At 38.2% G+C, this 13,136-nt stretch overlaps 1 protein-coding gene across 1 annotated transcript; it reads left to right on the top strand.

The window, feature by feature from the left end:
- The first annotated feature begins 5,909 nt into the window (after positions 1-5,909).
- On the top strand, positions 5,910-11,034 carry LOC110883218. Its single transcript, XM_022131026.1, has 3 exons — positions 5,910-7,366; positions 7,503-10,737; positions 10,855-11,034. Exons 1-3 carry the CDS (start codon positions 5,910-5,912, stop codon positions 11,032-11,034), a joined length of 4,872 nt encoding a protein of 1,623 aa, XP_021986718.1.
- Positions 11,035-13,136: the final 2,102 nt, after the last annotated feature.

Genomic DNA, 13,136 nt, shown 5'->3' with positions numbered 1-13,136 from the left:
TTTGGTCATTATACTTTTATTATAACTAATTATTAATTAAAAATAAATATATATAACTAAACCCCTCTCTCTCATAGACATCCCCTCTCTCTATCTATCTATCTATCTATCTCTCCCTCTCAGTTCTCTCCTCAACCAAACCCCCACCCCTGCTACCTCTGTGACAGCCACCAACACCACCAAATCCCAACCCCACCACCACTGTGACAGCAACCACCTCCATCTGAACCCCGACCACCCACCACCGCCAACATCTCCATCACCCATCACTCTCCAGAAATTGATAAGAAATTGGTTTAGGGAGGATGAGCTAGTCGGAGATCCGTTTGGAAAAGCAATCTGTTTGGAGAAGCCATCATCTTCAAGACTTAACCCCAACCTGAAACCCTAGTTACCTCAAACCCCAAATTCAAGTTGTACAGGTTAGCTTTAACATTGCATCCATAGGGGTTTTGTTATGATTGACAAAACAAACGAAAGAGGTGAGAAAAGTATACTGAACGAGGGGGATGGAGGGTTTCTGAACATTTCCGGCGAGCTTCGTTATTCCGGTGAGTTGCAGGTTTTGCAGATGTGTTATAGTTATGCTTAGGAGTGAGATGGAGGGTTTGGTAGATGGTTTGAAAGGATCGGTTTCGGTTAAAGGTTATAAAGATAAAGAAAGTTTGAATCTTGGCCCAAATGGTGGTCAGAATCAGAGTCAAAGTCAGAATCAAGAATGTTCACATGTGCAGAGGAGTTGGGTGCATTTTCCGGTGACCATTTGTGAGGCTTTGAGGGCATTTAGATCAGAGTTTAGCTGCTTGATTCCTTGTAGAACTGAAAGGGGGAAAGAAGAGAAGACGGGGGAACTGAAGAGGGTAACCGGCAAGGTTCTTGGGTGTGGTGTTTGCATGGTGATTGGTGGCGGTGCAGGATGGGGATGGTGGTGGTGAGAGGGATATTGAGTTGAACTTTGAAGAAGATGATGGTCTGCCATGTGTTTTAGATATTAGTATGTTATAATAAAATTAAAATGACCAAAATGCCCCTAAACAAAAAGACAAAACAATCAGGTTGCAACAGTCAAAATAGGGGGTTTTTGGATTTTGGACTAAAATGGCAATAAAAGTGAAATCACAGGGACCTAAATTTAAAAAGTTTAAGATTTGGACTAAAATGGCAAAAGTGCCCAAACCACAGGGACCAAAATGGCAGTTTACTCTTTTAAAAAACAACGTATTGATTTATTGGCTTTTCCCACCCCATAAGCTAATCCAAACACTTTTTTTAAAAACTCATTTTAAAAAAGTCACAAGTCAATAAGTCCTTTTCCCAAAAGTCCTTTTTAACTTAAATAAGCTTAGCCAAACATGCCCTAAGAAACTGCAAAAAATACAGTACTGATAACTTTTCAAAAAATATATTATAATATACTAGACTAAACATCAAATACAAATACCTTTAACGTACAAAACGTACAAACAGAATGTTTCGCTGAAAAAACGCGGTGACATTTTTCGTATCAAAATTACTCTACAAATGATTTTTAGGGTAATTTTGTAAAACTGTCTTGTGAGGTAATTTTGATCTTTGTAGGATAATTTTAAAGATTATCATAATCACTCTACAAATGATCTTCTAAGTTAATTTGATCTTGTAGAGTAATTTTGAATTGTATGTTGTTTGAAAAACTAGTAGTAGCTTTGATACACTTGTAGAGTAATTTTGATAATTACCCTACAAGCATATTTACAAAATTACCCTACAAGATTATTTGTAGAGTACCTTTGATAATTACGTTACGAGAAAATAATTACGAAAATGTCACCGCGTTTTTTTTGTTTTGGTTTTTATTTCATGTTTTTCGTACATTTTGTATGATAAGACACTTTGTACGTTAACTTAACTCTAATATACTAATTGCATTTTTTAAGCCTTTAATATTCTTAATTTTTTTTATTACCAAGCTTAAAGAGTTAAATGCCTGGTTGGTCCATGTGGTTTGCAAACAGTGGCGAAGCTTGACAATGAAGACGGGGGGTGGGAGAAAACGTATATACCCCAAAATTTCTATAGAACCGGGGCGCGAGGGGGGGGGGACGAAAACGTATATACCAAAAAAATATATACGAAAACTACATATATAACACTATTGAGCGAAAAGTTCGGGGGTCCCCCCACCCCCTGCCCCTCTTAAGATGCGCCCCTGTTTGCAAATATTGCAGACTTGGTCCCGAGGCTTCAATAATTACACACTTGATCTCGATGGTTGTAACTTTTTCACTCGGGTGATCCTTATCATTAACTTATGTTAAATATCTCAATTAAGTATGTGTTTTTTTAACGGCAAAATTCTTTTATTCCTGTCGTCTGTGGGATTTGAACCCAAGACCTCCATCTCCTAAGGTGTTTAAAGGCTTTGCCTTTGGAAATGGACCATCACTCCATTGGTAATTAAGTATGTGTTAAATGACTAGATTGTCATTGAACTAAAAAAACAAAAACACTTAGAAAATATTAAAAAAACAATGGGGTTAACCCCTCATCTTCTTCTTGCCTTTCACAACCACCACCTCCACCTTCAACCCATCGCCTCCGCTGTCACCTTCAGCCCACCGCCTCCACATCCACCTTCAACCCACCACCACCACCATTGCCTTCAACCCACCACCACTATAACCTTCACCGTCACCTTCAACCCACCGCCTCTATCTCCACCATAAACCCACCACAACCTTTAACCCACCTCCTCTGCCGTCACTTTAGCACACCGCCTCCACCGTAAACCCACCACCTCCACTGTCACCTTCAACCTAGGGCCTAAGGGTGAGCAAAAGGAAAAACCCGACCATTACCCGACCCGACCCGAGAACCGATCAAACATAAAATATAGAACCGATTCCCTACCCTAAATATAGGGTCGCTTCCGACCCATAGGTCCAAGTCGGGTTTCACCATGAAAAGAACCGAGAACCGACCCGAGCCGACCCGGCCCTATTTTATATGAAAAATTGGAACCGATCTAAATACCTAGATACTTGGGTTCGGGTCGGGTTAGGTATATTTTCGGTTCGGTTCTCGGTTATTTTCGGCCCGGACCTAAACTTGCTCACCCCTAGTTCAACCCACCGCCTCAATTTCCATCGTAAACCCACCACCTCTGCCGTCACCTTCAGCCCACCGCCTCCACCTCCACAGTAAACCCACAACAACCACCATCACCTTCAACCCACCACGACCGTCACCTTCAACCCACCACCTCCACTTCCAACGTAAACCCACCACCACCACCTTCACCTTCAACCCATTGCCTCCACCTCCACCTCCATGTTTTTTCGGCAACGACGTCTTGATGACACAGAAGTTGAAAGAGAAGATGGTGGAGGTGATTGGGTGGTGATTAGGGGTGGCAATTATGCCTGGTTGATGGGTTGACAGGTTGACGGGTTACGGGTTGGTGGGTTGAAATGTTCAACCCGAATCCGACCCATATTATTATTCGGGTCAAATATTTCAGCCCTAACCCGAGCCATATTAATTCGGGTCAACCCGAACCCGATCCGTTTAACCCATATCTTTAAATGAGTGATACAAGTTGATGATTTATGAACGAGTTGTTCGGTTGTAAGCGGGTTATCGATAACATGTTTAATGATGAGTATGAGTGTGATAAATAAAGAATATAATGTGTCAAAATTAACATTATTACAACTAACCATGTAAAATAGAAACTGAAAAAACAAAAAACAAAAATAAAAATATCAAAGATTTTTTTTATCTAAATAGTTAAACAGGTTAATGGGTTAACCCGTTTTTATACGTGTCAACCCGAACCCGACCCACTTTTAATACGAGTCAACCCGAACTAGACCCGTTTTTTTAAACGGGTTGTCTTAGTCGACCCAAACCTGTTTTTTCGTGTCGTATTAACGGGTCGTGTCAAGAATTGTTGCCCCTAGTGGTGATGGGTCTTCGGTGGTTTTAGGGAAGAGAGAGAGAGAGAAAGCGCTAGAGTTGAGGAGAAGGAGAGAGAGAGAAAGAGAGAATTATGCAGGTTTGGGGTAGGACCCGTAAACTTTTATTAAGCTATTTTTTATTTGTTTTTTTTAATAAGTAAGGGTACTTTGGTCATTTAATACACACTTAACTAAGACATCTAACATACGTTAGTAATAAGGATCACCAGAGTGCTAAAATTACGTCCACCGAGATCAAGTGTGTAATTATTAAGTCTTGGGACCAAGTCTGTAATTTCTGCAAACCACAGGGACCAACCAGGCATTTAACTCACACTTAAACTTCCAATGCACTTTGAATGATTATTGTTACTAGATGATTCAACTCGCACGTTGCTGCGGGGTGGCAAGGGGAATTCAATCGGTATTGGTTCGGTTTATTTCTGTACTCGTACCTAATACAACAAACCGAAAAGAAAACTTAAAAAATAAAGTCATAACATAACCAAAGCAATATCTACATGTTTATATTTTTTTAAAAAAGTATCGTCTAAACTATATGTTACAAACTAGTGGAATTCCCACGCTTCGCTGCGGGCTTTCATTCTGTATCGGTTTGATTCGTTACTATATAAGTATCGGTAACAGTGTTGTTTCGCCGGCATCAGTTCGACTCATTACAGTACCGTTACCGTAACAATGTTGTTTGGCACATTAAGAAAATCATTAAAAATGAATATGATACCTGTACCAATGTTATTTGGTTGGTATTGGTTTAGTTTTCAAAGAAAGAACAAAAAATAACTATATTTGATAAGTTGAATTTTTTTTATCAAATTCTGGATAATAATAAACACGCCGTAACAAATATTCGAAATTTATAAAACATTATATTATTTTGCTAAAATTATAAGTTTTGTCCTTTATCTTTATACCATTTTTCAGGCGGTGTCCTTTTTAACGAATGTTGACAGGCGGTGTCCTTTACTAGGTATTTTGTTGCAAGTTTATAGCTTTACACCCAACCCAGTTAAAAAACCCTGTTAATTGTTGGGTGTAAAGAACTAAACTTGCAACAAAATACCTAGGTAAAGGACTAAACTTGGAACAAAATACCTAGTAAAGGACACCGGATGTCAACAATTAACAGGGTTTTTTAACTGGGTTGGGTGTAAATGACTAAACTTGCAACAAAATAGCTAGTAAAGGACACCACCTGTCAACATTCGTTAAAAAGGACACGACCTGAAAAGTGGTATAAAGATAAAGGACAAAACTTGTAATTTCCAAATTATTATTCACAACTCGGTTTTAAGCATATCATAATGATACATTTAGAATTTTATAAAAAATTGTATCTTAATAGTTATAAGAAAAAAATATAATATGTTTAAACGTAATTTTAGTATAAAAATTGTTATAAAAGATTTTATGATTATAGAATTTTAGTATAAAAATTGTTATAAAAAGATTTATTTTTAAAATAGTAAAATAAAAACCACAATAAAAAACATTTCTAAAACCTTTTACTTTGACACTTGTAAACCTTTAAGGAAGTAATACGTACCTTATGTTTAAATTATTGTATTTCACTGTTAATGTCCTTTATATTTGTTAGATTATAGAATTATAATCTTATTTGTTATTGAATATTTTTATCTAGATATGATTTCTGCATGGCTTTTCTCTGGTCTCCTAGGCGATTTTGGCGACTAACCTAAAAACCCTAGTTTCTTGATTTTCAATCCTAATTTTGATTGATCTGGGTTAGGGATTGAGGTGTTGTCGATCCTTCTGAGTAAGGTTTCTAGACTTCTACCCTGGTTTCTAATCTTTTGAAGTTGATATTAGGGTTTTCGTTTCTTGTTTTCGGCTAGGGTTTTGTTACTTCAATCGCTGAGGGTGTTGTTTTTTTTCTGTTCGTTTGTATTGCATGCTTAAGCCATCTGGTTATTTTCTACGTCCTTGGATATGGATTATAATCGTGATGAGGGTTTGGAGAACTTAGGGTTTCAATCGTTCTCGGAAAAGTTGCATGAGGATGTCTTTATTTCCTCAAAGGGTTCTATGAATATTCAGGATTTGCGTGATAAATCGTCTCTGTTTAGTAAGCCGTTAAAGATTGATGGGAATCCTTTGCTTCCTCGTCGGGGCGTGGTGCAGAAAGATCCTAAGATCATTAACGTTATTGATGAGTTACAGAAGATCACAGTTCCAGTTCAGCCTGTTTCTAGCATAGCTGATAGCCAGAATGATCAGCATGCTGAGCCGTCAATGCCAGTCTCCTATGCAGACAAGCTTCAGTCTTCTGTCCGGAACAAGAGAGAGATTAACTTCGTACTTATGAAGCCGCTGGAAACAAGAGATGACGCGGATGTGGTTATTCCGAAAGATGTGGTCAAGAAGGCCCAGGATAAACTTGAAAATGTTTTGTACGGCTACTTCTTGGGCAGCAGGTTGCCGTTTCCGGTTGTGGAATATTATGCAAAGAATGTTTGGGCGAAGTTTGGGTTTACAAAACTCATGATGAATGCGGGTGGCTTTTTCTTTTTCAAGTTCGACACCAAAGAAGGTATGTTAAGTGTTTTAGAAAGTGGACCATGGCTTATAAGGAAAATCCCCTTATTCCTGAATATTTGGACTCCCTCGGTAAGTTTGAAAAAGGATGGGATTAAAACGGTGCCTGTGTGGATTAAGTTACATAATGTTCCCCTTGCAGTTTATACTGATGAGGGTCTGAGTTTATTAGCGTCGAAGCTAGGGGTTCCGAAAAGACTAGATGCTTACACGGCTGATATGTGTGCTGAAAATTGGGGCAGAACGAGCTTTGCTCGTGCTATGATTGAGATATCGGTAGATAATGAATTGAAAGAACACATTGTTATTGCTATCCCTAAGTTGGATGAAGAAGGTTATCTGATGGAAAAAGTTAACGTTGAATATGAATGGAAACCTCATAGGTGTGCGGCTTGTTGTTTGTTTGGCCATTCGGATGCTAAGTGTCCTAAATCAGCAACTATGAAGCCTAAACAAGTTACAACCGATGATGAGGGGTTCGTAACCGATAAAAGGAAAGCTGCAAGGCATGGATTTCCTCAAAAGAAGCAAAAGCCTAAAGTTGTTTATAGACAAAAGAGCAGCCAAGCGGGGTCTGGGCCATCCGGAACAAAAAGTGTTGAAGGGGAACGACACATGGCTAAGGCAAGTCAGGGAGCTAACAATAGTAACCTGAATTTAAAGAACTCTTTTTCAGTTCTGGATCAAATGGCTGATGGGGATCCAAGTACGAGTAATAGTAAGGAGAATAGTTCATTAGTTGATGAATTTGTAAAGCAAAACACAACTGAGATTTCAGAGTTTATGTGTGCTGGTACTAATGACAAAAAATCTGAGGGGGCAAGCACTCCCGGCCAAGCTGGTGTCCATGGGTAGCATTGGAGTCTGGAATATAAAGGGATTGAACCTTCCCCTGAAACAAAGAGAGGTTCGTCAACTTGTCTCTGAAAATCGGCTTCAGGTGTGTGCTGTGTTGGAATCTCATGTTAATGTCAATAATCTTGATAGAATCTGTAAAGGGGTGTTTAGGTTGTGGGATTGGACCTCAAACGGTAGCTGCTGTTCTAGAGGTACTCGGATCATTGTTGGCTGGAACAAGGATTTGTTGGATCTTATGGTGATAGCCCAATCGGATCAGGTTTTACATGTGCAAATTCGTATAAAATCTGATAATAAAGTCCTTTTCTGCTCGTTTGTTTATGCTGAAAATAAATACCAAGATAGAAGGGCTCTCTGGGATGACCTATGTAAGCACAAGTGTTTCATTCAGGACAGACCGTGGGTGGTGCTAGGGGACTTTAATTCGGCTCTTTCAATGGATGATTACTTAGTTGGGCCATCTACTATTCCGGCAGGGATGAGGGAGTTTTATAATTGTGTGCAACATAATCAACTCTCTGATGTTAAAAGTCATGGGTTGCGGTACACGTGGAACCAAAAGCCGAAAAATGGTATAGGGGTGTTAAAGAAAATTGACAGAGTTATGAGTAACACACAGTTCCTAGATTTGTTTCCAGATGCTTATGTCCTTTTCCATCCTTATCGGGTCTCGGACCATTCGCCATGCATTCTTCATTTGTCGCCGTTCAAGCATAATCGGCCTAAACCTTTCAAATTTGCTAACTTTTTAGCAAGTAAGGAGGGTTTTATTCCTTGTGTTGCCAAGGAGTGGGCAAAGGTGATCCCGGGTAAAACTATGTTCTCGGTGGTTAAGAAGTTGTCGGCTCTCAAGTCTCATTTGAGACGTCTTCTGTTTGTTCAGGGTAATCTGCATAACCGAGTTAAGGAGCTTAGAGCGAAGTTGGATGCTATCCAAAAGGCTATAGACGCCAACCCATTGGACCTGGCTCTTCGAGAATCTGAAGCTAGTTGTATCCAGGAATTCAATACCGTGTCATATGACGAGGAATGTTTTCTAAAGCAAAAATCCAAGGCTGAATGGCTAGCAGCAGGTGACTCGAATACGAAATTCTTTCATAATTGTGTTAAAATGAGGAATGCATGTAATAAGATTCATAGTATTCAAGATGTTCATGGGAACTGGTTTAATGGGAATGATGTTTTTGGTGTCTTGGTCTCGCACTACTCGGATTTTTTGGGTACCCAGGACCAAGTTACCAAGCTGGTGAATCATGATTTATTTGCTAACGTTCTTGACACGAATGTTGCTAGCCATATGATTCGGCAGGTTACTCGAGAAGAGGTTAAAAGTGCTATGTTCTCCATAGGTGAAAATAAAGCCCCGGGGCCGGATGGCTACACTTCTGCGTTCTTCAAAAACTCTTGGGATATTGTGGGTGATGAAGTTACGAAAGCGGTTCTGGATTTTTTTGATAATGGGAAGATGCTTCAACAAATTAATCACACTATCATTGCACTGGTGTCGAAAAATCCATCCCCGAATTCAGTGTTGGATTATAGGCCGATATCCTGCTGCAACGTTATTTATAAGTGTATTAGTAAAATTCTCACTGACAGAATTAAAGGTAGTTTGGATTATCTTGTTGACATTAATCAGTCTGCCTTTGTCCCGGGTAGGAAAATCACAGATAATATTCTTCTTACCCAGGAGCTTATGCACAATTATCACTTAAACATAGGGCCGCCCAGGTGTGCGTTTAAAATTGATATTCAAAAGGCCTATGATATTGTGAGCTGGTCATTTCTTGAGGATGTTCTGCATGCGTTTGGGTTCCACCAAAAGATGGTTAAATGGATCATGGTTTGTGTTACGAATGTCTCTTATTCGCTGAGCATTAATGGTAACATGTATGGGTATTTCAAGGGTAAAAGAGGGCTCAGGCAAGGTGACCCTATATCCCCTTATCTATTTACTCTTGTCATGGAGGTTCTCACGTTGTTATTGAAGAAGGCTGCCTACTCTAGCAATGCGTTTCGGTTTCATCTTTATTACAAAAAGCAGAAGATTATTAACGTTTCGTTTGCTGATGATCTATTTTTATTTGCTAATGGGGATGTGGCGTCGGTTAGAATTCTTCGAGACACTCTTCAGATGTTCACAAGTGTATCGGGTTTAGTTCCAAGTTTGCCGAAAAGTACCGTTTACTTTGGCAATGTTCCTCGTCCTATTAGACAGGAACTCCTCCATATTATGCCTTTCCAAGAGGGATCACTTCCGGTTCGCTATTTGGGAGTGCCACTAATATCAACGAAGCTCGCTTACAAAGACTGCAAAATTTTAGTTGATAAAATGGGGAAGAAGATTGATAACTGGATGACGAGATCTTTATCATTTGCTGGTAGACTTCAGTTGGTCAACTCTGTTCTATCTGCAATGCATATTTATTGGGCTACTGTTTTTATGTTACCAACTAAAGTTGTTAATGATCTTGAACGATGTATGCATGCTTTCCTTTGGTCTGGTTCTAACCATCAGTCGGTTAAGGCTAAAGTGGCATGGAAGGTTGTCTGCTTACCCAAGTACGAAGGGGGATTGGGTGTTAGATGTATTTCTGATGTTAACAAAGCTCTTCTATACACGCATATCTGGAGTATCCTTACTAACAGAAAATCGCTTTGGGTTCAGTGGATCCACATGTATAAGCTGAAAGGTAGGAGTTTTTGGGAGGTTCCGAGCCGTGGTCGTATGACTTGGGGTTGGAGGAAGCTTCTCGCAATACGAAGCTTAATCCGGCCTAATTTGTGGTCTTCTATTGACAATGGGGCTCAAACAAACATATGGAGTGATATGTGGTGTGATCAATGTCCGTTGAGTAGTTTTATTAGCCCGAGACGCATCTCTAATGCTGGTTTTCATCTTCAGTCTTCGGTTGCTGAGTTGGTTTCGCATAGTGGGGAATGGAAATGGCCGATTGCTTGGTATGATTTATTCCCAGTTCTAATCAATATCCAGGTTCCTATTTTTCTTGATAGGCAGGATCGGCTGATATGGAAGGACCTTGATGGCAATTCTCGCCATTTCTCTTCTTGGGAGGTTTGGAATAATATTCGGCATCGTGAAAATTTAGTGTCATGGGTTAATATGGTTTGGTTCAAACATTGTATCCCAAGGCACTCGTTCCATTTGTGGCTTGTCCTTAGGAATAAGTTGAAGACACAAGATAGATTGTCGGTTTGGGAGGCAGGAAGTGCTACAAATTTAAACCTCATGTGCTGTCCGTTGTGCTACCATGATAGAGATTCAAGGAATCACCTATTCTTTGAATGCTCGTTTGCTTTGGCGGTTTGGAATAACATTAAGGCGTGGACGAATATGGAAAGTGTTAGTGGTACTTGGGCCGAAATTATGTCTTGGATGAATTAGAACTCGAACATGCAGGTGCCAGAAAATATTATCAGCCGCTTGGTACTATGAGCTGCTTCTTATTTTGTCTGGCAGGAAAGAAATAATAGGCTCTTCTCTAAAAACCAGCGTACGGAGACGGTGATTGCACGTGAGATAATTCGAACGGTTAGACTGCGCCTTTTGTCATTCAAATTCAAGTGGAGACCTGGTATTCGAAGATTACTCGAGAAATGGCAGCTTCCTAGTGGAAACGTGGTTATCGATCCAGGCTGAAAAGTAGAGTCCTGTCTTTGTTTTGTTGCTCTGTGAGCTGGGTTGTTTAGTTGGCTGTTTTTTGGCTATTTTTGTGTGTTTGGCTGTTTTGTTCTTACCTTGGTATGCCAAGGTTTCGGTGTGTAACATTTCAGTTGCACAACTGTGCTTTTTTTTATTTATAAAATTCACCGGGGTAACCCTTTACCCAAAAAAAATATTTTTATCTAGATACGTACTAGTATAAGTACCCGTGTGTTACACGGGTGGTCTCACAATAAATTTTATTATTTAATAGTGTTGACATAAACACACAAACTTTTAAATGGAAGCAACGTTCCATTAGTAAGGACCAAATCCGCAAAAATACCAATTTGGTATTTCATTAACTCACTTATTACCAACATAACCCGGTATTTTATAATAATCTATGGTATTAGTTTGGTTAAATTTTATTATTTAATAGTGTTGACATAAACACACAAACTTTTAAATGGAAGCAACGTTCCACTAGTAAGGACCAAATCCGCAAAAATACCAATTTGGTATTTCACTAACTCACTTATTACTAACATAACCCAGTATTTTATAATAACCTATTGTATTAGTTTGGTTTGGTATAGTACCGTGTGGACATAGCAACCGAAAGTGCAACTTTGAATATTAAAGTCGTGACATACCAAAAAAATGATATCGACCTATCTTATTAATCAATCTAGAACCATACAAACCGTATCGTTATCAATTCCATTCTACGTACTTAATTACATCGTTTTTGCTCGTTACGTCATCAGCACTCACTATAGCAATTTAATATTTAATAAAAGATATTTAAAATTAAACTTACTAAATGCAACTGTGATAATATGCCAAACGTGATTATAATGAAACACAAATCTTTTAACGCAATCTAGCTAGGGAGACCGCGAACCAACGATTATAATTCGTAAGCAACATGAAATGGGTACCACATATCTTGATTTATATGAAAAGATATAATAAAAACTTTATTTAAATGATATAACCCTCCACAATTATATTACCTTAATGAACGTCAACATGAATAACTGGAACCGTTTGCAACCTGAATCCAAAGTGTATCGAATCGCAAGACCTGCATTGTATAGGAAGCAATAACATCAACTTGTCAAGCACCACAAACTCTTACACTTGTATACCTTTACAAAAAATGATATAATTAAAAATATGTATATACCTTTTTATAACTGAAGTTACAATCATATATTACGTAACAATAATAAAAAATGAACTTACCATCACCATTTAGAAGAACAATTAAAAAAAAAGTTTTATATTAAATATGATCATTCTAGGTTATAGTTGTGTGCATTACCCTATTTGAATGATGAAAACAATTTAAGCAATGATAATAGTACCTCTTGGCTCAAAGGAACATGATTGCTAGCTAAAATAACCCTGTAGATCAACTTGCATATTAACAACATAAAAAAATCAACTTTTATCTAACAAATAAACAAAGCGGCAAATCATTTCATTAAAAAGGTCGGATATTGCGAAGAAACAACATTTAGCTCACGCTAATTGTTATTTAAAAATGTAGAAAAAGAAGTGATTCAGATCAGTATAAACCCCCATTTTGACCTATTAAATACCTAATGAATTTAAAAAAAAAACAAATGACAACTAATGAATTTAAAAAAAAAAATAAAACTAACGAATTTTTACTTAATATATATTACTTCAACCGACATGAAAAAATCAACAAATTATCAAGACACATACATATAGAAATTGTCATAATCATGTTGTGCATTTAATGACTCGGTAATGTTACCTTCAAAGGTGGAAAATTTGTAGGTTTTGCTGGTTTAGCAATATCCCATATATAGATGTCCCTCAATCGTTTAGATAGATTCAAAAAAACGCATGAGCTTTGTTGTTGTTTGGTTCAGCTACCGAGCTCGAAATCCCAAACCCTTTGATTCTAGTTCTGGACCCTTCTAAATATTAATAACTGACTATTGCAACTAAAAGTGATATATTAAAAAAATGAAACTATAGTAAAGTGGTATGTCCAATAAATAAAATATTGCTCTCTGGTGAACTCAAAAATCTTCAATTCTGCAACAATTTAATACCGT

This window comes from Helianthus annuus, chromosome 10, assembly GCF_002127325.2.
Source record: "Helianthus annuus cultivar XRQ/B chromosome 10, HanXRQr2.0-SUNRISE, whole genome shotgun sequence".
Taxonomy (NCBI): domain Eukaryota; kingdom Viridiplantae; phylum Streptophyta; class Magnoliopsida; order Asterales; family Asteraceae; genus Helianthus; species Helianthus annuus.
Note: the sequence above shows the minus strand (reverse complement) of the source record. Positions and strands in the feature narration are given on the sequence as shown.